This window comes from Nelusetta ayraudi, unplaced genomic scaffold (assembly GCF_046127955.1).
Source record: "Nelusetta ayraudi isolate G7.1 ecotype Tasmania unplaced genomic scaffold, CSIRO-AGI_Nayr_v1 ptg000019l, whole genome shotgun sequence".
Classification (NCBI taxonomy): domain Eukaryota; kingdom Metazoa; phylum Chordata; class Actinopteri; order Tetraodontiformes; family Monacanthidae; genus Nelusetta; species Nelusetta ayraudi.
Window position 1 is genome coordinate 3,505,001 of NW_027466069.1, and position 23,273 is coordinate 3,528,273.

The window sequence follows — 23,273 nt, forward strand, 5'->3', positions numbered from 1 at the left end:
ACCGTTTCTGCACCTGCCTTTATTTCTCTCATGCTGTTTGGTTTGAGCTACCAGTTTACGCGAGTGCTCCATAAAATGCAAGATTAATACGGACTGTTCTGCGTGTCATCTGCCCTTCAGCGAAGCGGAGCTTCGAAATAGCTAAAATAACACAGGGACTCTGGTTCGTACATCGGTGGGAAAGCAGGGAACTCCGCTCAGCCAGACGACGCAGTGCGCATGCGCGGAACATTCGATCACTGGCGTTGTAGCTAACGCTAGGCTACGGACCCAGCCAACATGGAGAGAAAAGGTAAATCTTTTCACCGACAAAGCGCCGAGAACACATGTCATGTCTGCCCGTGTGTGTCGACAGTGTTGTGCAGGGTGTATATTCGGTCCCAAATGTTTCGTGTCGGGTGGCCGCGTTAATTCGGAGGGTTTAATTGGACCCGCCTGTCACGCAGTGTTGAGCTGGTGCGAGCTACGTTAGCTTCCTAGACGTTAGCTTTAGCACCAGTGAGAGATGTCAGGGGTATTAAACGGTAGCTGCTTGTCTGATCCCTTTTTTATTTATCGCATAACGTTAAGCAGCTGCAGTATTAAAGGTACCACAAACCATAAACCATTTCCATGCTAATGGTCGTCACGTACCGACCTGCTGTGAGCTAAAGTGACTGGAATTACTTGAGTGTTCGTACAGTCGTTGGAGAATGGTAATCTTGGTATCTAGCTTGATGTTGTAAACCTCATTTGACGCAAAACGTCAGTCGATGTAATCAAGTGGCTTCTTGACAGGCCGACAGATGTCATGTTTATTTATTTATTTATTTATTTTTTTAATTTATTTTACAATTATTCCAATTCATTACGATACACAATAATCTCCTTAATAGTGACGTACATGGATTGTAGGTTGAGGTGTTGCCAAGCTTTACCTTACACCGTGTCACCTTTTTTTTGTGTGTGTGTCCGAGTGACGTTCTTGACAAGTGCGAGTAAAATTGATGATAATTCTGATTTATTCTGACAGTTCTGGCACTCCAGGCGCGGAAGAAGAGGGCGAAAGCAAAGAAGACCAACAAAAAGTAAGTGTTTTTTGGGGGTAATGCCCCAGACATATTGCGTCATTGTGCATTTTGTTGTTGTTGTTGTTGCTGCTGCTGCACCAGCGTGTATTTGTCGCAAACTGAGAACGGCGGGTGTTTGTTTGCGGGGCGCTCACGTGCGGTCCTTTACGTTTCTATGTGAGAATGACGCAAGGTCCTTTGCACGCGCGTTTGCCCTCCGCGTTTATTTTGGTCCGTGCGTGATCTAAAGATAAAGACACGGTAGACTGGTATGAACATGTGTTGCACGAAATCCTTACGTTTGACTCAGTAGGTTAGGGCTGTTTTTTTTTTTTTTTAATGCTTGGGTGATTCAGTGAACAGCAGCTCCAAGCAACCTGACGTTCACAGCCCCCTTTTTTTCTTTTTGCGTTTTGTGAATTGTCAGCTGCTGTTTCCGTACACAATGTTCCGCGAGCAGGGTCTCAAAAGGAACTTTCCCACGCTCATGTTTCGATTTTGAAATAGTTCCCGAACAAGGTGAGGCGGCCTGTGCGACTCAAAAACAGGACATGGTCACCATCGATCGCCGGTGCCGATCGCTTGCTGTAGCTAACGATCTACTAATCATGCCATCAGTGGCATCCTCTGGAGCGTTACGTAACAGCCCATTGCTATATTTAAAATCAGAGAATGAAGGAGCCCACATCAGTCCACTGAAGCACGGTGCTGCTCGCTGGAAACAGCACAACTGCACACAGTTGCTTCTCCTGGTCCTGACGGCTGATTTTGGCATTTCTTTTTTAAATTGAATGGAACAAATTGAAACCTGGTACCAGTTAGTATACATCATGCGATTTCTCATCCATGCATGCATATATATATATATATATATATATATATATATATATATATATATTACATATTTTAACTCAAAAGACAGCCACAGCAGTATTGTTCGTGGATGTAAGGCAAGACTGTCCTGCAAAAAAAAAAAAAAAAAGAACGGAAATACTTCTTCATCGATTAAATATTGTAACACAACTGGTGCTGCAAGTACAGTGTAGTCTGTCTTGCTCTGCAATGGCACAGTCAGACTACAGACGACGTGAAAACCACAAGCTCATTTTGCAAGACACCATAGAAGACCGGCTGGGGGTTTTATTTGAATGCGATCTCAGCCCTGCGGCTCCTATGGTGATGAGCGGCCCTAATCTTCTCTGGAGGAAGTAACATCAGGCTGTTTGGCTTTCAAGTTAATTTTAGCAGTTGGCAAAGGCACATTGTTGGAAGCTGTGCATGCACACGCAGACGAAAAGTGGCACTGCAATTTTTTATAAAAATGCATGAGTAGGTTTTGTCTCTAGGTTTCAAAAGAGACTAATTAACCTTTTCTAGCTTGTTAGATTGTAATTAATTTTTATCTCGTAGTCAGTGTTTTTTGATATGCACCATATGCAGTTTGTGTCTGGCTATCAATTTGCCGTTAACTATGAAGGAACAACATGTAGCCTGGAGCGCATTTATTCATTAACACAGACCAGAGGCAGGTATTGATGATGTTACCCGCAACGGTGCATCACTGTCTAGTGTAAGATGAAAAGAACATTGGACGTTTGCACCACAGTGATTCTGTGACAGGTTTTTGGCCGGTGTTGCAGTGAGTTTCACTTCCAAGAGAATTATGCCGAGGTAAAAGGGATGGGAGAGGCTCCTGTAGACTTTGTTGATCAAGGCACACCGCTTCCTGCTGAGGGCTTCGGGGGGAATTTTCTCTTTAGTCCTTCCAAATGCCTTCTCATAAAAGACGTTCTGTTCTTGTCAAATAAAAGACTGAGTTCTGTGAAAATAGAGATTGGCCTGACTTGCTGTTGTTTCTGTCCTCGCGTTTGTTTCTCAGGCAAACAGTAAATCCCAGAGCTCGGCAGCAAGCCCAACCTGAGACATCGCCTCAGGAACCCGAGGAGCCTGAAGAAATTCTGGGCTCTGATGACGAGGAACAGGAAGACCCCCACGATTATTGCAAAGGTGTCTTTGTACTTTTTTTGACCTTGCTCTTTTAATTGATTAGGATGATTGAAAACTAAATATGAAAAGAAAAAGATGTTCACCTTTAGGTGCTTGCTAACACTAATCCTAACATTGGAATCAGCTGCGGCCACATTAATTAATCGTCTGTCTAATCTACATGCTCCGTCTTTTGCAGGTGGCTACCACCATGTGAAAGTTGGGGATCTTTACAACGGGAAATACCATGTGATCCGGAAACTGGGCTGGGGTCACTTTTCCACTGTGTGGCTCGCCTGGGACATCCAGTACGACAACTGTTTCTCTTCATACCGTTGCTACGCTATCATGTTTCTGAGGCCTTTGGTTGAATTTAACCGTTGACGACTGTGAGGTGTTGGTGCTGCACCTTGTGCTTCCTGTTAACAGATGTTACCGTCTCTGTGGTTGCAGGGTGAAGAGGTTTGTTGCAATGAAGGTGGTGAAGAGTGCGGAGCACTACACAGAGACGGCGGTGGATGAGATCAAACTCCTCAGATCTGTAAGTCGCTGATTTTCTCCGCTGTATTTGTCAGCATTGCCAAAACAAGAAATGTAACTTATTCCTGTGTCACTTACCATCATTTATCACTGAAATTAGAGCATGCACAATTTTCATGAAGTTTGAATATTATGCAGGTGTCAAGACGCATTTAATCCTCCATTAATTCATCAATCGTTAGTTGATTGACCTTATCGATCGATTATCGATTAATTGATAAGCGAAGATTTTTCACAATGGAAAATGTTTAAGGAACACTTCATTTAACCCTTAAATAATGTTGAGGGTCCTGTGTCCCATTTTTACATCAAAGAAAAGTAAAAACACCCTTAACATTTATCCTCTGACTTTAAATTGACTTCTAATGGGTCACATTTCAAAAAATCTTTTTTTGTTGGCATACAGGTATACACCACGCCTGTGTAAAAAGTTTTCAATTAATTGCGACTAATTTAATTTAATCGATTAAATTATTAATCGACAATCGATTAATTGTTAACATCCCTATTTCTAACGATAAAAATGCTTCCTTCCCTCAGGTCAGAAATTCAGACCCCGATGACCCCAACCGGGAGATGGTGGTCCAGCTGCTAGATGACTTCAAGATCTCTGGAGTTAATGGAACTCGTATCTTTAGCACCAAAAATGTCCCTCGTGGGTCTTTTCTGTTATTCCAACTTGATTAACATGAATGGATACTGAGAAATTGCGAGTGTTCAATCCCCCCCCCCCCCCGAGTGTTAAATGCAGCCAGCCAACAAACAGAGTAAAGAACAGGTGATCGTGTACTGAACTGAACTTTGTGCGTCCACCTTTAAACAGCGTGCAGGCTGTGTAGGATCCTTTGAATACCTTGGGGATTGCTGTGTTGTAACGTGAGACTTCCAGACAACGTGTGTGTTTGCTCTCCCTGGACCTGCCTGCCCTGTTTTCAGTACAAATGCTCTTTGTGTGGTAACTGCAATTTTTGTTTTCTGTCTCCTCGCCGCGTCAATGCTATTTTTAACCTTAACTGTTGCGACTGTCAGACGTCTGCATGGTGTTTGAGGTGCTCGGCCATCATTTATTAAAGTGGATCATAAAGTCCAATTACCAAGGCCTGCCCCTGCCGTGTGTGAAGAGCATCATAAGACAGGTAACGCAAGCCTATTGTTTACTGGTGGCGTATTGCAAACATTGAAATGTTGCTCCAACAAGCCTCCAACAGACGGGTAGCCTCCAGACTGTTGAGACAGATGGAAACCAGTCGAGGCGGAGCTTAATTTGATGACTGAATGCATTATCAGTGAGCAAGAAACATGACTCACGGTATTCTTGACACAACATGACAGACGGCAGCAGCAAAACACATCTAGAAATAGCGCCTTCCTCCCATTCTATATAGATTAGATCACTCATTGCCTAGATTTAGGTTCCATGTCAATAATCCCTTCTGTATGTTTTGACTCTATGTGTATCAACATCAAAGCAATGGAAGAAAAAAAAAACAACAGTTTTTTACACGTTCTGAGTCTATTGTCTCCATGTCGTTTGCATTGCAGGTACTTCAAGGTCTGGACTATCTGCACTCCAAGTGTGACATCATCCACACCGACATCAAACCGGAGAACATTTTGATGAGTGTGAATGAGCCGTACGTCAGGAAGCTGGCGGCTGAAGCCACAGAGTGGCAGAGGGCTGGAGCGCCGCCTCCCTCTGGCTCCGCAAGTATGACACGCGCACGCAAGCACTCTCACGTGTTGTTTCAAATGAGACTTTGTAACCGTCTGCTTTCCTCTTCGCAGTAAGCACGGCACCTGCTCCTAAACAGGTACAACACCCCACAACCCCCCACCATGCATCACAACATAGCTGTCAAGGTCCTTACACACCAAGAGCAAACTCGCCAGGCGAATGATTTGCTTTTTTAAAAAAAACCTATTGAAGTCAAAGGGTTCGTTTTACGCACGTAAAACAAAACTTCTCGGTCGCCACACTTTTAAAAAAACATGTTTTATTCTTTCGCTTGAATCTGTTCCAAAAAGCTTTCTAAATGATAAGCACATCCACAGAAAAACGTAAACATATTTTATGGCAACAGTAACTTAAATAACGTGGTCAAGAAACTGTTTGTCTCCTTCGGCTTGAAAGAAAGAGCCCCAAACTTTTGTATGCTTACTGAATTTTATATTCATATTTGTGTCGCGCTTGGTGTGTACAGAAAAAAATTGCCGGTGAAAAATTCACATTTTTCGTCACTTCACCTATTGCCCGGACCTTTAGTGAAGCGCAGTCACAGCAATCCTGTACACTGACCAAACTGAAAGCCACTTCCTCAACTTTTCTCTTGCAGGCGGTGAAAATGTCAAAGAACAAGAAGAAGAAGTTAAAAAAGAAGCAGAAGCGCCAGGCGGAGTTGCTGGAGAAGTGCATCCTGGACCTGGAGGAGATCGAAAAGACCACCGAGACCCGAGAGGAGGACGACGACGAGTACGAGGACCCAGAGTCCCCGAAGGGACGAGCTTGCGCTCCGCTCAGACAGGTGTCCCTCCAGGAGCTGGGAAACGAGGAGGCGGAAGGTCAGTGTCGGACATCTCGCCTTCTGAATCCGTTTCACTGCGAGTCCTGCTGTCGCTGTTGGATGGTCATAAACTCTGTGGTGTCGGTCATCAGAAAACGCCGCGACCGTGGACCTGATGGGGGCGGGACCAGAGGAGCCCACGGAGGTGAACTGCAACGGCCACGTGGAGGCGGACCAGCGGCGGTCCCAGTGGAGGGAAGAAGACCGACACAACGGCAACGCGGAGCCGGAAGAGGGTGGAAGCGTCGAGGGAGAGCGGCGATCCGAGTCGCCCGTCCATCCCGTCTGCAATGGCGTGGATGGCGCCGGCCTCCAGGGGCTGGACATTGAGCTCGGGGGAGGCGGCGCTGAGAGTGGCGACTACGACCAGAGGCAACTTCCCGCCGGGCTGGAGGAGGGGGAGCTGGAGCGCAGCATCTTGCAGGGGGACGGCTCCGACGGTCACCTCTCTGCGGACGAACACATGAGAAACGGTCAGTGGGCGCCGCTTCAGGCGACCGCAGACGTCGTCGCGAGGAGCCGTCGGCTCTGATTAGCCTCCGAGCCGCTGCAGAAGCTCAAAGTCGACCCTTCTTTTATCGGTGTCCCCTCTTCTTTTTCTCCTTTGCTCTGATGCAGGCAAGCAAACAGCGGGGTCCCTGCTGGTTAACCCTCTTGATCCGCTCAATGGCGAGCAAATCAAGGTCAAGATCGCAGATTTGGGAAATGCTTGCTGGGTGGTGAGTACACTACTAATGACCTGAGGGATTTCCTGATTAGGGACAGGGCCTCACAGCAAGGGACACATGCAGTGTCATCGAGTTTAGAAGAGCCAAAAACAACAAGAGGCTTTAACCCCTCCTGTTTAAACTGAACTGTATTTGACATGCGATTTAAAAAAAAAAAAAAAAAAAAAAAAGTGCAACTTTTCTTGCAAAAGCACAACAATTGTTCTTCACCCGCCACCACCGCCCCGTTTCTCTTCTTCTCTCCTCCTTTTTAGCACAAGCACTTTACTGAAGACATCCAGACACGGCAGTACCGCTCCCTGGAGGTGCTCATCGGCTCTGGATACAGCACACCGGCTGATATATGGAGCACAGCCTGCATGGTGAGGCGCGCTCGCTGGAAACACTCCAATATAGCCAATGTCAAAGATAATGCATTCACTCAAGTCCCTGTTTACGACGTCTCGCCAGGCCTTTGAGCTCGCCACCGGGGACTACTTGTTTGAACCACATTCTGGAGAAGATTATTCCAGGGATGAAGGTACTGCTGCTGCCGCCTCTTCTTCCTCCTGTTCATTAAAATGATTTTATGACTGAAAATGATATTTTAGGGTAATAGCAATGTCAAAATGTTACGGTACCACTCAAGTCTCCGGTTTGTAATGTGATTACTGCGATATAATAATCATAAAAAAAATGAAATTGAGGGTGTCACATGTTCGTAATGACATTAGCCGCGTTTCCATTAAAGTTTTTCGCAAAATAAAAGCGATATTTGTACAATTTCAGCAAAGTACAATTGCGATTTGCGTTTTACGCATGAGCCGTAATTCTCGTAAAATCTCGTCTCGTGGGACGTAGTTCTCGTAAAATCTCGCGGTTTATGAGAATTACGTTAGCTTTTGTTTGTTCACGTTTGTTTGCTGTCAAGAATGGTTGTTATAATTTTCTCTTTGATGACCTGTAAAAAATATTTTGTCTCCTCCTCTGTCCAAGCATAACGCGCGATTTTCACTTCAAGTGAACTGGTCACATGACCGCTTCACTTCAAGGGAACTGGTCACATGACCGCGTACGTCACATCCGACGACGCTAATCGCGAAAAAGTGTTTCCGTGACACTTTTGCGATGTTGCGCTATATCGATATGTCTGAAAAACCACCTCACGAGAGCGTCAAAGCCATTTAGTTATATTTGAGAGGTTTTTTGAAATTTAGGTGTTTCCATGACTAGTGGTAATGGAAACGCAGCTATTGAGACGATGTGTCGCCGCCAAAAAGCAGAAAATTGTCGGTTGCCGCTACGTGGCTTCTAATTTCTAGCTTGATCGGAACGTGCGGGAGGAATTGACTCTGTCAGCGGGAACTTTAAAGCAGTCCTGCAGTTATTACTGTAGTGACGACATGTTTCCACATTCACTGATCCACAGTTTAGTGATTTATCACCGCTGTCGTCGATTTAAGAAAAAAAAACAAACAAAAAAAAACAGTACCAGGAATTTTTAACCTAGCATGACGACCTGTGAACTTGTGAACCAAACCATCCTGTGGAATAAATTCCACTTTATGAAACTTTTAATTTCTTTTTTCCAGCACTGTTTAGACGAAGCCGTATTTACGAGTGCCAAAACATTCCTGTGCTTATTTCCTCTCTAACACCTCAAACACTGGAAACGAGGCCATCGCTCATTTCCTCGCGCACCTTTCCGCCCCCTCACCCCCCCCCCATCCACCCACCCACCTCCATCTTTCCGCCGCTCGCCTGCCTTTGCTCTCTTGCACTCTTGTTTACGTTGGCTCGCCGCTTCGCATGACGTCTGCGCTCTGACACGGTTCTGTTGCAGCACGTCAGGTATGCGCTCAGATTGGGCTCTGGCTTGGCGCTCGGCCCCGCAGCCGTCATTTTTCAATCATGAGCTCGGTTGCGGTTTCTGCTTCTTGTTCTCCCACAGCTTCTTATTTTTTTTTGTCCTTCCAGTTTGACTGTCTTCCATTGTTCTGTGTCCCCAGAAGGCTTTGGTGTTTTTAGTAGCTTTTTGATATTAAGCAACGGTTGCCCGCTGTCCATTCATGTGCTTTTTTTCTCATCATACATGGCTGTCATCGTCTTTTGTCCCACACGGCTATTTCCAACCGTGTTCCCTCGGCTTCCTGTCATCCTTCTCCTCCTCCTCCTCCTCCTCCTCCTCCGATGTGCCTCATTTCCAGACCATCTCGCTCTCGTCATTGAGTTGCTGGGTAAAATCCCTCGCCACTATGCTCTGAGTGGGAAATACGCACAGGAATACTTCACCAAGAGAGGTACGCTCTGTCTGTTGCGGGGCCCCCGGCTCTGTAAGCGGCGGATGGGAGCTGGAGGGCAAAGGTCACTGCTGGCGGTGCTTTGCGGCGTCTGCCTGCAAGGGACCAGCGGGCCGGGGAAAATCAAAAGCAGACTTTTAAAAAAAAATATGAAATGTGTTTCTAAACGGAGCCACCAGACTTCAAATTGAGCCTATTTGAAGTAGCGCAAAAACCTGGATTATGCTTTGATCCCTGCACGCTAAGCTCGAACTGCTTTGCTCAAGGTGCAAAGCCAAACAACAGCAGCAGCAGACCCATTTGAATTTAATAATAATAATAATAATAATAATAATAATAATAATAATAATAATAATAATAATAATGATAATGATCCTTTTGATGAATAAATTCATCTCTGCTGAACTTTATCAGACGTCTAAAAATGAGATCTTTTCAAGATTATCGCATCGTTAAACGGTGTGAGAAAATATCATGATGCCAATAGGGAGTCTCTGGTGGCTGTGTTTAGTGGATGGACCTGCAGAGAAGGTCTGAACTGATGTGGCTCAGGTGTCTGCTGGCGCCTCCAGCCTCCAGCCTCCAGCCTCCAGCCGCACTCTCAGGCCGGGGGCCGCCACAGAACTCTTGTCTGATGACTCTTGTTTGTGTGTCTTTGTTTTCTCCTCCCCCCTCCTCTTATACGCACCCCCCCCCTCCCCCCTCTCACCATGTAGACCATATAGCACTGATCATTGAGCTGCTGGGGAGCGTCCCGCGCAAACTCATAATGGCCGGCAAATATTCCAAGGACTTTTTCACCAAGAAAGGTAAAAAAAAACAAAAAAAAAAAACGGTGTTGGGAATTACAGCAGCCGTTTTCTCTTTTGCACCCGGACCCGCAGCCTTGTCGGGTTCACCTCCCCTGTCCATTCTGTTTTAATCAGCTTCAATACCAACGTGCATGCAGTACACAAAAGTGGCTTTTGATAACAACGCTGTTGGCAAAGCGCACAAAGACGCCTCCTCGCAGCGTCTCCTTCCTCTTGGCGGCTCTGCGGTGTTGAAAGTGATTGAAAAGGCGACTTTGAAGGAGCACAATCCCGAGAAATATTCACTTTCAATCACCTTTGATTTGCGGCCCTGTAAAACAGCTGCACTCTGCCACAAACCCATCTCGCGCGTTGAGTCTTTGACGGCTTCGACAGAAAAAAAAGTAAATCTAACTGGGCTGTGAATGAAATGAATTAAACGTCCTTTGGCATTGAAATCGGAAACAAGCGTCCAATCTGATGAATCACCTCAGTCTCTCTCAGAGTTTCCGCCCTCAATCGCAGCCGAGGAACATGGAATGAAATCACGTCGGTGTTGCAGATGACGTCATCCTGCTCTTGTGGTCGTGACCAGCGAGACAGTCTGTGTCCCTGCGCCCACAACTGCCAGTGATGCGCTGCTCTTCCGGATTTGACCTGATTTTTATGAAATGTCCTGATGTTGGGAACAAAACTCATTCCAGACTTTTTCTAACTAACTATTTAACAAATTGACTATTATTTTATTCAGTCACGCTGTTCAGTGTCAATATGTGGAAGAGGTCTCTGCCAAGCCCCGAGGCATGCTAAGCTATTTGTCACACACCCAAATTTAATCAACCTGACAAGTTGTTTTCATGGTATATCGCAGTAGATCGGAATCTCAGCGGTGTGCTCCCACCTACGCCGCCGCTGAACCCCTGCGGCGTGTTGTTCTCTGACGCGGTGCTGTGTGGCCCCGCTGCAGGTGACTTGAAACACATCACCAAGCTGAAGCCCTGGGGCCTGCTGGAGGTGCTGGTGGACAAGTACGAGTGGCCGCGGGAGGAGGCCGATTGCTTCGCCGACTTCCTGCTGCCCATGCTGGAGCTGGTCCCCGAGAAGAGAGCCACGGCCGCAGAGTGCTTGCGCCACCCCTGGCTCGCCCTCTAGTGGAGACCTCCAGTTACCGCACCTTCCTCCTCCTCCTCCTCCTCTTCTTCCTCTCCTCACTCTCGCCAGAGACTGCAACAGATCACTTTCCAGTTTGGGCATATCAGATGAATATTTATTTCTCTATTTTTTTTTCTTTTTCGTTTTATCATTTTTTTTGTTTCCGTTTATGAACTGATGCTTCTGTGTATGTTTGCTTTGTACGTGACGGTTCTTCTCTTAGCGTGACGACGTGGGGAATCTAGTAGACTTATATTCTTTTTGTGGTCATGTTTTTCCAAACTGCTGTGCGCCGTTCACCCGTTTATTAAGGCAACAAAAAAAAAAAAGCCCATTTGTTGTACTGCTAGTGACTCATCCTTGTTTGTTACACTCCTGCACTAAACCCCCCCCAAACAAATCAAGGATATGTAGCCTTTGACCCCTCATTTCTGTCCCTTTTGCAAAAGAACTTGCTAACATTGTTTTCATCAGTGTGGTGTTGTTTTGTTTTTGTTTTTTTTTGTTTTTTCTAAGTTGGATCTTATATTAAACATGTAAGGTATACATATTTTGTATTTGTATAGTAGGCGTAGAAAGTTGCACACTGGGCAAGACATTTACACCGCAGTAAATGCGTTTTCCTCAGACAGACCCGACCGTAGTTCCTTGCAGAGACATCCACTGTCCGGCAGCGTTGGCCATGTTATTTAGCCGTAGCCGCCGCCTGATATCTGTTTGGACGAGTTGCTCCTGTCGCACAGGTGACTGGTAATCTGAGGCGCCGATTACTTTTCAGGAAAAAAAAAAAAAAAAGAAGCATTTTGAAAGTTTTCAACAGGTCAGTATGCCAAGAGCCCCGATCTAAAGGAATAAGTGGAAATAAACTGTATATATCTGTACCAAAGAGTTTGCCTTTATGTATATTACAGTTATGTACAGTTTTTAACAAATCTTATATCTTAGCTTAAAAAAATATTTGGTTGGGTAGCTGTGTTTTAATAAAGGGTATGGAAGATCTGTCGGAGCTCACTCGTGTGGTTGGCCAACTGTTGGTGTCTCTGGTTGTTACCATAGAAACGGTGGGATCTGATATTACCTTATGTTGTTACAAATTGATCATATCAAGGTAACCGCATTATGTGTTGAGATTTAGCGAAACAAAAAAAAACAAACAAACAACGAAATTTACATCGGTGTCAGATTCCAAAAACATAGACTTTACATGAGCAGTGGATTAAAAAAAGAAAAAAGAAAAAAAAAGAAAAACCTGTGCAACACACCATACAATAAAACAGATGTTCATACAACACAGTGACTGTGTCAGACTGGTTTCTGGGTTTATTACGAGGCAAATGCTTGGGTTGCGAGCCTGCTTCATAGAATAAACTGGTTCCTTGCAACTGTGGAAATTGCAGCCCATGCAACTGAAGGCTGGTGAACAGTTTGATCTAAACGATGATCGAAGGCTGTTGTTGCTCCCAATCATCCCAGTGTGGATCTTCCGGCCCGTGCTCATCAGTTTTCTGAAGGAAAGAAGAAAAAGTAAGTCAAATTTACAAGCTGTGTTTGTCTTGCAGCTGCACCTTGTATTTGTATCAGTAGTGATCAGTCATTAAGGAGCTTCTGGAGAGCAGTGACTCAAACCTGAAGCCAAATCAAACAGCCTGCGGGGCACTGAGCTACTTTAGCTGCATGGGCCTCCCTGTGTTGCACCTGCAACATTTTCTAAGCAAAACGTCACCAGTTTACAAGTAATAGTCATGAGTGAAGACATGGACTATGACTCCCCTTTGACCATTGCCCTTTGGGCAGCCTGGTCTAATCCAGTCACTCTCTGATCTCTGGCTCTCATTGGCTGGGTCCAAGACCTCCTGTGTCTCTTCAGCTCCACAGTCATCTCCCTCCCACACCTGCCTGCACACTGTGGCTCTTGATTACAGCAGGCTTCCCCTACCTCTGGCTCCACCCTCTAACCCAGGGATGTGCAAACCTTTTGACTGGTGGGCCACAATGGGTACTAAAATTGACAGAGGGGCCGGAGCGGCAGCAGCAGATGGAAGGAGTGTTCTGGTGAGCCACCTCATAAGAGGAAAAATGAATCATGGGATATGTAGAAAATGTGCTTTAATGTTAATGGAAAATGAACTAAAGTGTTAAAAAAATATATGTCTTTGAAGCCCAGCGGTATTTAGCTCTATATTAAAATGACTCTTAATACACTAAAAAAAAATGGATGAAATGCAGCTATTTTATTACTTATTTACTGTTAATATAAGTTCGCCGGGCAGGATTAAAAAGATTAACGGGCCGCATATGGCCCCCAGGCCGCAGTTCTTAAGTGATCAGCACCATGAAAGCCTGCTGCAAACCCGTGTTTTTGCTCTGATACACCCTGTGTGTCTGTGATCCAAACACTTTCTGATCACATTTCTCTGTCAGTTTTTCAGCCTCCCTTTATGTTTCGACGCCGTTACCTGCTCCCTCCACCTCAAAGTCGTCCGGCAGCAGTTTGTCCTGCCGGTTGCCGAGGGTGAAGGAGAGGAACGCCAGCAGGAGGGCGTCCAGGATGCTGATGATGGCCAGGATGTAAGCCCAGCGCACGGTGCAGTTCCCCAGGCTGTACTTGTCCGTCCTCTGGCCGCACATCCTCTTCACCTCGGGAGCGTCCCAGCCGTCCGGGTAGATCATGCAGCCCATCACCATCAGCGCGGCTGCAGGGGAGACAACGCTGGCAGTTGGAGTGCTTTGAAAGCTTGTAGTCAGTAGGCAGTTGAAGGCATAAAGGGGTCTTATTATGAAAAAAAACTGACCGTTTCAGCTTTTTAACGTGTTTTTTTTTTTTTTTTACGTCGCTGGCATGTCAGCTAACACTCTGAGGATCTTCTCGTTTTGACACTTAGGTGATACTTGCATACTTTTGCAAACGACACACCTGAGATCAGTTGCAACACAACCCTCACGTGCCTCTGGTCTACTCGCTGCTCAGGTGTGAGTTTAGATCAGCTAACGACGTGCGAACACATCTGATCCTGTTACCCGCGACTAATCCACCGTGAGAAGGTGTCAGAGTCTGGCCTGAAACTGGATCTGCTGCCTGGCGTCGCGGCGGAGAGCAACACATCCACGGACCAGCGCGAAAAGCAGAAAGGTGAGAAGGGTGAGAGGCTGGCTAATGAAGCACCTCGTAACCTCGCTATTCCTCTGCTTCTGCTGGCGGAACCCCGGATCGTGTTTCAGTGGTGTCAACAGCGTTCGCTTCAAAACCAAATGTTAGATTTTACTCGGGGACAAAAAAGGTGGAAATGTTGAATCAGTTGTGAGGTTTTAGAGGCCCACCAAGTGACATCTACAGATTCCTTTGATATAAAATAGAACAATTGAAAAAATGGAAATGTGTTTAGTTATATTGTATGTTTGAATGTCAGTTTACATTTCACACTAGTATACATTTATATTTATTGAAATATAAATATTTTCCTTGCACCACTATGTTTCTGCTGTAGCGCCAGAACCTGGATGTGCAATTTATGCTGATGATTTTGCAATTTTTTTTGCAACAGTTTCTGCAAAAGTACCATCATTGCCACAGATATAATGTTGTGCAAGTATAGAGGAGAGTGTACAACTAGAGTTTAGTGAGTGATGCAGGGATTGCTGTTAAATTTATGATCATAAATATGACAACATTATCACCTAGGAATCTTTTCTTCATTTCAAATCATATTATTATGTATCATTGGATCACATCCTTGATTTATGATGCGTTTCTCAGCGGAGCAAAAACAAAACCCATGATAGATAATTTGAAGGAGAAAATGGATGAAATGTCACCAGACAATAAAAAAAGCATTCATCTTTTACCTTTGACTGGGAATGAAGCGATAAAAGCATTTTCACAAAGTGCTCCTGCTTTTGCACCACTTCCACCTCACCTGAGGCCAACTGCATCCAGGCGCAGATCTTGTAGACGTTGCCCGCGTTGCAGAAGAAGAAGAGGCTGAAGCAGACCATGGTGCCCACCACCAGCAGCATGGACGTCCCCACGAAGAACATGGCCGTCCTGAAGGCGGGCGAGGGGATTGAGGCGAAGTCCAGCGCGCTGCCCTTGCAGGTGAGCTCCGAGGTGAGCGCGTTGCCGATGCAGTAGTGGAAGAGGCCGAAGTATCCGGCCTGCGGTGTGTTGACGCTGTCGCCGATCCAGAAGGGCTGGATGAACACCACCACGGTGATGATGACGAAGCAGATGGTGAACACGGCCCACATGACGCCGATGGCCCGCGAGTTCCTCACATAGTTGGTGTGGTAGATCTTGGCGGCCTCCTGAGCCGGCAGCAGATCCATGTTTGGCCGGTGGAATCGGTCGGAGTTTTCTCAGTTGTGCTCCATCTTCCGAAAATAATCAGCTTCCTGCCAAGATATTGCACTATTGCACTGTCCACCTGCTGTCAGCCAATCAAACGGTTGGCACTGCTGCTGCTGCTGCTGTGCCGGCTGTGCACCAAAAGACCAGGCTTTGCGTTCAGCACCCTGGACAGCGCCCCACTCCCCCGCCTCCCTCCTCCTCCATAATTAATGACGTTGCTCTGACGTCGGAGAATGACAACTTTCAGATCAGGATGACAGGCAGTGTGTTCAATCATTCAGTCAGGGCTGACTGAGGCTTACTGGCTCTTTCAAAGGGAATTTGATGCACAAGACATATTTGTCCAAATTTAGTTCCCACTTTAAGACAAAGCTTTTATCGTCCCACGATGTTGAAATAGCAATTTTGAGATAAAACAGCAGTTGATCTCGGCAATTTTAGAACTTTTAAAGCACAACTCACAGACTGGATATTGGCAAACTTGTGAGCACCATGTTTAATCTGTGCAATAGGGTAAGCATAGTTATAACGCGTGAATGTTGATGGACTTTTTATATCAATTGTTGTATCTTTTATGTCAATTGTTCTTTTTAAGTTAATTGTTGTATTGCGGAGGACTACGGACGAAATCTAGCAGCTAGTGCTAGTACTAAGTCTGGCATATTTGCAGTGACCACCTCTGTACTCAAATGTCTCATATTAAGCGGAAAACAATGGTCTGATTCTCTTCACAAGAAACTATTGTATAATAATGAGAATGGTACAATTATAAATGAATGTCTGCAAACAAGCAACAGTAGCATAAATGAAACAGTCTTGGAGCACTTTTAAATTGATACGAGGATTAGGATTTCTTTCTGCTTAATCAATTAGGGGGCCAGGGTGAAATGTGCGCTCTGAGAGTTGGTGTCGTCATGGCAACAGCCGGGCGTCGGCAGACTTTCACTTACTTGCTTGGATGGACATGCGTCCTCATTCCAAACGTTTAAATGCCCTATCGCGACGTTTAGCGGCGCGGCTGCTCTGTTTGCTCGCAGTGCAAGGAGCTTGAAATAAAGGCTTCGGTCTTTGATTCCAGTTCGCTGCCCATACGAAAGCTCACTGCCAGTGACAGTGCCTTATTTTGATTCATTGGAGAAGCTCGCATGCAGCAGCAACATTAGTGTCCCCGGTCTGTGGCGCCCCAGAAATGGCAAATGTGACGGCCGTAAAATTAAAGACGTGTCTCTGATGAAACAGCAGTGCATTTCCTCAGAGCAGATGGTGTCGTTGGATGTGCGCTGATGTCTCAGTCAGCGCTGTTTCCCCCTCCCCTGTTTTAATTTCCCCTCTGGATCAACGTGTTCATCATCGGAATCACATCACTTTCCTCCGAACAGCAGGATTCTGTAATCTTGCTCCTTTCCGGGCTCTGCCACCTGCACGCTCTTCATCTTCCAGCCGTCCCCTGCTCACGGCCCTGGAACGGAGCTGATTCTCTGCCTCCTGCAAGAGGAAGCGTTCGGGGGACGAGAGCTCGTCCCATCTCACCAGGGGATTCCTGATGGTGTTCCTGCAGCTCGGAGGGACAATCAGCCGCTGGGAGACGTCACAGCTAGGCGGTAAAGAATTCTAATCAAAAATGGAGCCTTGGAGGAAACGCGGCTCTAATGAGCCGCCGTCCCAGACAGGTGTGACGGCCGCTCACAAGTCTGACTGAGATTTAATCACGACGGTCGCTCTGCTCCCTCCGAGATCGCATCAAGAGGAGAATCGCAGTGAAAGGGATGGGAATGGGAGGGTGGGGTATCCCCCTGTGAATTAGGCTTTGGCGTGTACATGCAGCTTACATATAATTAAACCCAGTAATACTCGGCCTTCATTTGTTCGCCAACATTGTTTTAAAGCCCGAGTAATGAGCTTTTCTGTTAATAGGAGTTAATTATTAAAAATCGACCGAGGCTTTAAAATGCAAAAGAAATAATCCACTCTGCTGGTTTTTAAAAAGCTGTGCACGTCTGTATCCTTTACTTCCTTTGCTTGTCCTTCTATCTATCTATCTATCTATCTATCTATCTATCTATCTATCTATCTATCGATCTATCTATCTATCTATCTATCTATCTATCGAAGAAGGTCCAGGCGTGCTTGTGTGGTTTCTACTGATTCAATTTTACACGCTGGCATTATCTCAGCACTCGCTCTGCAACAGGCACCCTTTAGCTCAGTAAATGCGCAAAGTGATCGAACATACAAAGAAATACAACAACGTATACAATGCTTCGGGACGTTTATCGCTTCTGCCCACCTGCAACATAACGCACACACCGGCATTAGCTCGGCACGAGCTCTGCAACAGGCGAGCAGTAACTTGAGTGGCATCAGGACCGCCCCCTTCCAGCTAGCTAGCTAACTAGCTAGCTGCCACCAGGGCCTGTCTGCAATACTTCACAATTAGCCAATCTATGCCAGAGCCTAGTCTCTCATATTGCCAGTGAAATGAAAATATTACAATAATTGACAGCAACAGTGAAATCATAACTGAAATTAGAAATCAGAATTTATTGTCCTCTGCAAAAACTCCTATGGGCCCCACATATCTGTAGGCAGGCTGCAGGATGTTAAACGGAAGGGCAGTTTTCTGGGCTATAACCCTCCTCGTCCACCAGGAGCTGCCACCGCGGTCACTGCCAGGTGGACGGTGTCGGTGATGGTGGTGGCAGCCAGGGCCGGCTGGAGGTGATAAGTTTGAGGTGGATAAAACACACAAAGCATCCTGAGAGACAGCAGGGAGACAGAAGGAGTCTGACGGCGAGCGTGGCTAATGAGTCTCTGGACATTATGGGGGCAGTCCAAAAAAACCAAAAAAAACAGGTGCAGGTTTTAACCAGGGAAACCTTTCAAAGGAGCAGCTACAAAAGCGTTGGACCTCACTGGGACGAGCCCTCACTTTTAGAGCCGCAAGTACAGAGAAAGTTCAGCATTGGGGCCGACGCATCACATCAGCCAGTTGTCGCCGTTTCTGTTCCGTGAAAAAAGGAACGCGCGTGAAAGATAATAGAGAGAGGGGGAGCGAGAAAAAGAGAGAGAGAGTGGGGCAACTTATCCTGTCAGGGATCGCGTGGGGACAAACTTTATTGACCGGAGGCAGCAGACGCAGAGTCCCGAGCATGGAGGAGGGCGATGCCCAGGAGGAGGCAGGAGGACGAGGCAGAGGGAGAGTTGGTGATGGTGGAGCTGCTCGGCTCTCATCTCGGTTCAACCAGGGACAGAGGCTGGCGGATGTTGGTGTGAGGCAGTGCACAGCGGCTTCAATCTCGGCCTCAGCAGCCTCAGCAGACTCAGCTGGGTCCAGTCAGCTGAGGTACGACTGGCTGAGGACACAGGGAGCTTGAAAAAAGCTCTCTGGAGGTCCCGCCTCATGTTTATTTTACAAAGAAATGAGAAGCTGTGGTGCTGCAGAGATGATTATGGACGTGGGAGTCTCACATATTCCATCATGTGGAGAAGATGCTTCAATAGAAGGGACTCGCAACACATTTGTTGTTCTTTAACCTCCGCCGACTGGATTTCATGCCTCCCTGCTCCACTGTTGCGACACCTCAGGGAAGCTGGGCGTCGTTCATCTCCAACTCAATAATCCGCTGCCGCCGTCTTCCTGCAACCCAGGGCGGCTGCTACGAGGTGCTGCCAGTTTGTTGTTGTCGTTTTTGTTGTTTTTTTTTTCTTCCTCGAGCATTGAATTGCAAAGGCAAGAGAGGGAGAAATAAAACAGGATTACATGACAAACATTTCTCCGAGAAAGACTGCAGGCCGCTGAACACAAGCGAGACGATGGATCACGGCGCAGAGGAACGACTGAGCGTGACTCTCTTTCTCAAAGAGATGACAACAAATTTATTGCTCCTGCTTTATCACGCGCAGTGTGTTGAAGAGTTTTGCATTATCCAAATGTTTTATGTAGAGAATCTAAACTGTGCTTTGTTTTTTACGAGGAGCGCGGCTGTACGAATACCTGAGTTCCAATACGTCAGGTTACGTCATTTCTAATACCGGAGAATGAAAAAAGTCCATATTTTACTTCCTTTGTTTGTGTTAGTTTGCAAAAAAGTTAGAGAAAATAAGAAAATGCCTCCTAGGCCAGGACTTCCCAAACTTTTCCACACCATGGCCCCATAAACAGCGTTTGAGATTAGTGTTGGCTTGGGCCTAGGATTGGTTTTAGGGGATAGTCTTGCGGTTAGGTTTGGAGTTGGGGGGTTAGGGCTAGAGTTTGGCTTCGAGTTGGGCTTCGAGTTGGAATTATGGTTAGTGTTAGAGTTGGGGTTCGAGTTGGGGTTAGGTTTAGGGTTGGGATTGGAGTTAGGGTTAGCGGTAGGGTTGGGCTTAATCATTATTATTTAAAAATAATAATGATTAAACAATAATTAGGTCAGGTTTAGGTTTATTCTTTTGTATTTTTTTCTTATCTTCTCTCCAATTTTATATATGGATCACAAACCACCCCCTGGCGGCCCCATAGGGGGCTGTGGCCCCTGCTTTCAAAACCCCTGCCGTCGCCTGCTGCTCCTAATTTGGTTCCCTTCTAAAGATGCAGAAGCTCCAACGAAGTATCTTTTTTTTTTTGCTCCAAACAGAAGGCTAAATAGGTTGTCTTCTGGAAATCTCCAGAGTTCTTGGAATAAAATCACTGCGCGGGGTTCCCGCCAAGATCAAAACTAGTATAATATGGGACCTTTAAGAGTACGCTGTTGGTAAAACGGGTGAACGGGGGCGGGACGGAGCGCTGCGGCGCTCCCCCTGGAGGAATTAATGTGTGCGAACGGACGCAGTCACGAGCCATTAAACCTCCTCCCAGTTGTCTTCAAATGGCCGAGTTCTACTTCCTTGGTTCATCACATTTCTCTCCATAATCCAATATGAGGTGTGTGTGAGCCGCTGTAAAAAATGGCCTGTGGCACTTCTAATAACCTTGGCAGCTTTATTACATTTATGGCCGGCGCTCATCAAACATGGCCGGCGCTCGTCCCTTGATGTGATTAAGGCTCCTCGCCGCTGAGACTCCATCACACAGTTTTTTTCTGTGAACGTCATGTGCGATTATTTTCATTTCCTTTTTTTGTTCCTGCCTCGTTATGCGCCCTCGTCTGACCTGCGAGCAAAGTGTGTGACATCTAATGCTCTTTGTACAGTGAGGTAATTTGAAAATGAGGAGCCGCCCGCGCTGTAAACCAAACGGCGGTTAGAAGTCGGGTTTCTTTCATGGGCAGCAGGGCGGAGGGTTACCGTGCCCGACGGATTGGATTCGAGAGGAATGATAATATTTGGCTAGTCCCCGCTCAGCCTTCAGTGTAATGAGAAAAACCGCCATCGGTATGCAGGCGGCTCGTGGCAGCACGTTCAAATTGTCGGCCGGCGACCCTCGGCTTTTCTCTCTGGTTTTTAATATCGCCTTGCGTGCCTCGGCGCTGTCGTCCAAACGCTGCCTCGTGCCGCATCAATAACCTTGACCCCTCGGCCGCCGCGTCGCGCTCTGGCTTCCCCGCAGAGACAGCGTTTGAAGATAATGAGCCGTGTGAGTTCAGTTTGGCCCTTGTGGCCGCGGCGGCGGTGGCTTCACTTCTCTGCTTCTCTCAGGGCAACAGCTTGTGTCCTCGACAACAACAGACGTAATTCCCCCTGCCTCACACACACACACACACACACACACACACACACACACCACCACCACCACCACCATCGTTCCATTTCCATTCACAGAGGCTCCACCGCCTCAAAGATGCTCGTCTCCGGGGACAATTATCTTTCAGGCCGCGTGTGTCAGAATGTGGAGCAGGGAGGGTCCAGACCTCGGCCAGCTGCATTGTCGCTTCCACCGGGAGAACAAAAAAGGAGCGCGGCGGCTTTGTTGGAAATAATTGAGACATGTGTCCCAGCACAGCTGGAACCCAGGTGCTTGTTCAGCGACATGCTAAACAGGTTTCTCCTTCCTTCGGAATGTTCCTCGCGGAAGGAGAACACCAACGCACTCGCTCCACTTATACAAAACTGCAATTTGCCACAAAGGCAGCAATTTGAATCCATGCCTGCGTAATGACCGTCCTGCTCAGAATCAATTATATCTTTTCAATGCGTCCCACTCCAACCCCCGCGCCCTTAGTTTTAATAACTGGACTCACTTATCTTTCAATTCCAATGTTCCAATTGCAAAACACACCAGAATTATGAAAGCAAAACAACGTATTTCTGTGACTGTGTGACTTTAGACACAGTCATAGCCCGGTGATGCTTTCTGCAGGAAGCTGGAATCACTTTATCTTTGCTTGCAGTGCAGGTGTACAATAAACTCAATAAACTATTACAAACTCAGACCATAAAAACAAACAAAATAAATACATAATAAAAATAGATCTTGAATTTGCTTCAACAACCATGAAAATTTTATCGTTTTTTTTCTGAGGATCTTTTGATGTCATTAAGAGCCCCCACCAACCCTCCAAGCCCCCACGAGTGTGTTCCCCATAAATCCTCTGCTGTGAAATGTTTCTGAAAGCTCAGATGTGATGGTATTATTAGACGTCATATTCACCCACCGTGGTTTTAATATTCAAAGACCTTTAAAGTCTCTCCCGTCGCAGCCTCATCTCCTCATCTGTGAATAATGTATTTGTTTCCCTGCAGATGCATCCCCCTTTGTTTCAATTCAAGGGCTGGGTGTGTGCGTGTGTGTGCGTGCGATTGTCTGCGTGTGTGTGCATGTGAGAGAGAAACATGATATCAAATGTGAGATGGGGGTCATCATTCAGTCTCGGCTGACAGGCGGAGTCCCTGTGAAGCGCCGCCGCTGCCGCCTCCCTTAATATATCCGCTGCACGCCGCTGTTGCCGCCTCATCTTTGCTCTCTGCGTGAGACACCCGGCTGGGGTGCAGTTATGCAAGGACACGCGTGACAAGGAGACGTATCGTCACCTCGGGGGCCGATTCCGTGGCCTCCCCCCCCGGTCGGTGTGCATGTGACGGACGACCGCGGGGCTCCGACGGGTTTAATTGCGGCGACGCTCCTCCATGTGCAATATTCAGGGGCGGGGGGGAGGGGTGTGTGTGATGGGTGGTGGTGTGTATGGGGGGGGGGGGGGGGGTGGCTTCTCCCATGATTTGAGACAAATGCGTGAGAAGTTTCCAATAATGTGTGCGCTGCCCTTTGGAAATGTCACCGTCAACATGTCTGTCAGAGGCTCCCTGAACGGATCCGGTGGGCCCCCCCCCCCCCAATCCCACCAACGCACCTCCCCCCCAAACCCGCTCAGCTGCTCCGATGAAACATGAAGGCTAATGTGTTTCCCCTGGAAGTGACTCTGCGTGTGTCGTCGAGAGCGTCTCGTCTCCTGTCAGCTCCTGTTGCAAGTGTTGCTCCAGAGGTTATATAACCTTGCAGCAAGAAGTGACGAGAAGGAGCTCTTTCTTTCTTTCTTACTCCCCGCTGACAGTAAAATTTGGCAAAGTGCTGCTGCCAGAGCTGTGGGTGGGTGGTGGTGGTGGTGTGTGTGTGGGGAGGGGGGGCACTCTGGCTGTTAATTGGACTGTGAAGGATTTCTACAGCCGACTTCCTCATCCGCTGCTTCTTCACCCAGAAAGGCCTTTTTTTCTTTTCCTTTTTTAGTTTACAGCAAGTCCAGTTTGATGCTTCCATTAGAATTATGGAGTCGCACTGGTTGAACATCAGGACGGAGAGTTGCAGCGTGAAAAAAAAAAAAAAAAAATTTTCAGGTGCCGCATTGTGTGTGCAAAAGTCCCTCATCGGCATGTGCCAAATCGTTAGCACTTTGTGATGCCAGGAGTAGGCTCCACCCTTGTGAGAGACCC

The 23,273-nt window shown here is 46.8% G+C and overlaps 2 protein-coding genes across 3 annotated transcripts; one reads left to right on the forward strand and one right to left on the reverse strand.

The window, feature by feature from the left end:
• Positions 1-137: 137 nt before the first annotated feature.
• On the forward strand, positions 138-12,377 carry srpk1a (SRSF protein kinase 1a). 2 transcript variants are annotated; one of them, XM_076026414.1, is made up of 16 exons: positions 139-292; positions 1,013-1,067; positions 2,929-3,056; positions 3,235-3,343; positions 3,489-3,576; positions 4,116-4,203; positions 4,605-4,711; positions 5,118-5,283; positions 5,361-5,386; positions 5,909-6,134; positions 6,229-6,609; positions 6,755-6,855; positions 7,119-7,226; positions 7,315-7,384; positions 9,860-9,952; positions 10,902-12,377. In XM_076026414.1, exons 1-16 carry the CDS (start codon positions 280-282, stop codon positions 11,084-11,086), a joined length of 1,944 nt encoding a protein of 647 aa, XP_075882529.1. In that variant the 5' UTR covers positions 139-279; the 3' UTR covers positions 11,087-12,377. The 2 variants fall into 2 exon arrangements, with proteins under 2 accessions (XP_075882528.1, XP_075882529.1); XM_076026413.1 differs by lacking the exons at positions 9,860-9,952; positions 10,902-12,377 and adding an exon at positions 9,051-9,482 and having other exon boundaries at positions 138-292.
• A 1,145-nt stretch (positions 12,378-13,522) lies between these two features.
• Positions 13,523-15,535, reverse strand: lhfpl5b (LHFPL tetraspan subfamily member 5b). Its single transcript, XM_076026058.1, has 2 exons — positions 15,001-15,535; positions 13,523-13,779 (listed from the first exon to the last, which is right to left on the reverse strand). The coding sequence occupies exons 1-2, from the start codon at positions 15,407-15,409 to the stop codon at positions 13,523-13,525; spliced, it is 666 nt and encodes a 221-aa protein (XP_075882173.1). The 5' UTR covers positions 15,410-15,535.
• Positions 15,536-23,273: the final 7,738 nt, after the last annotated feature.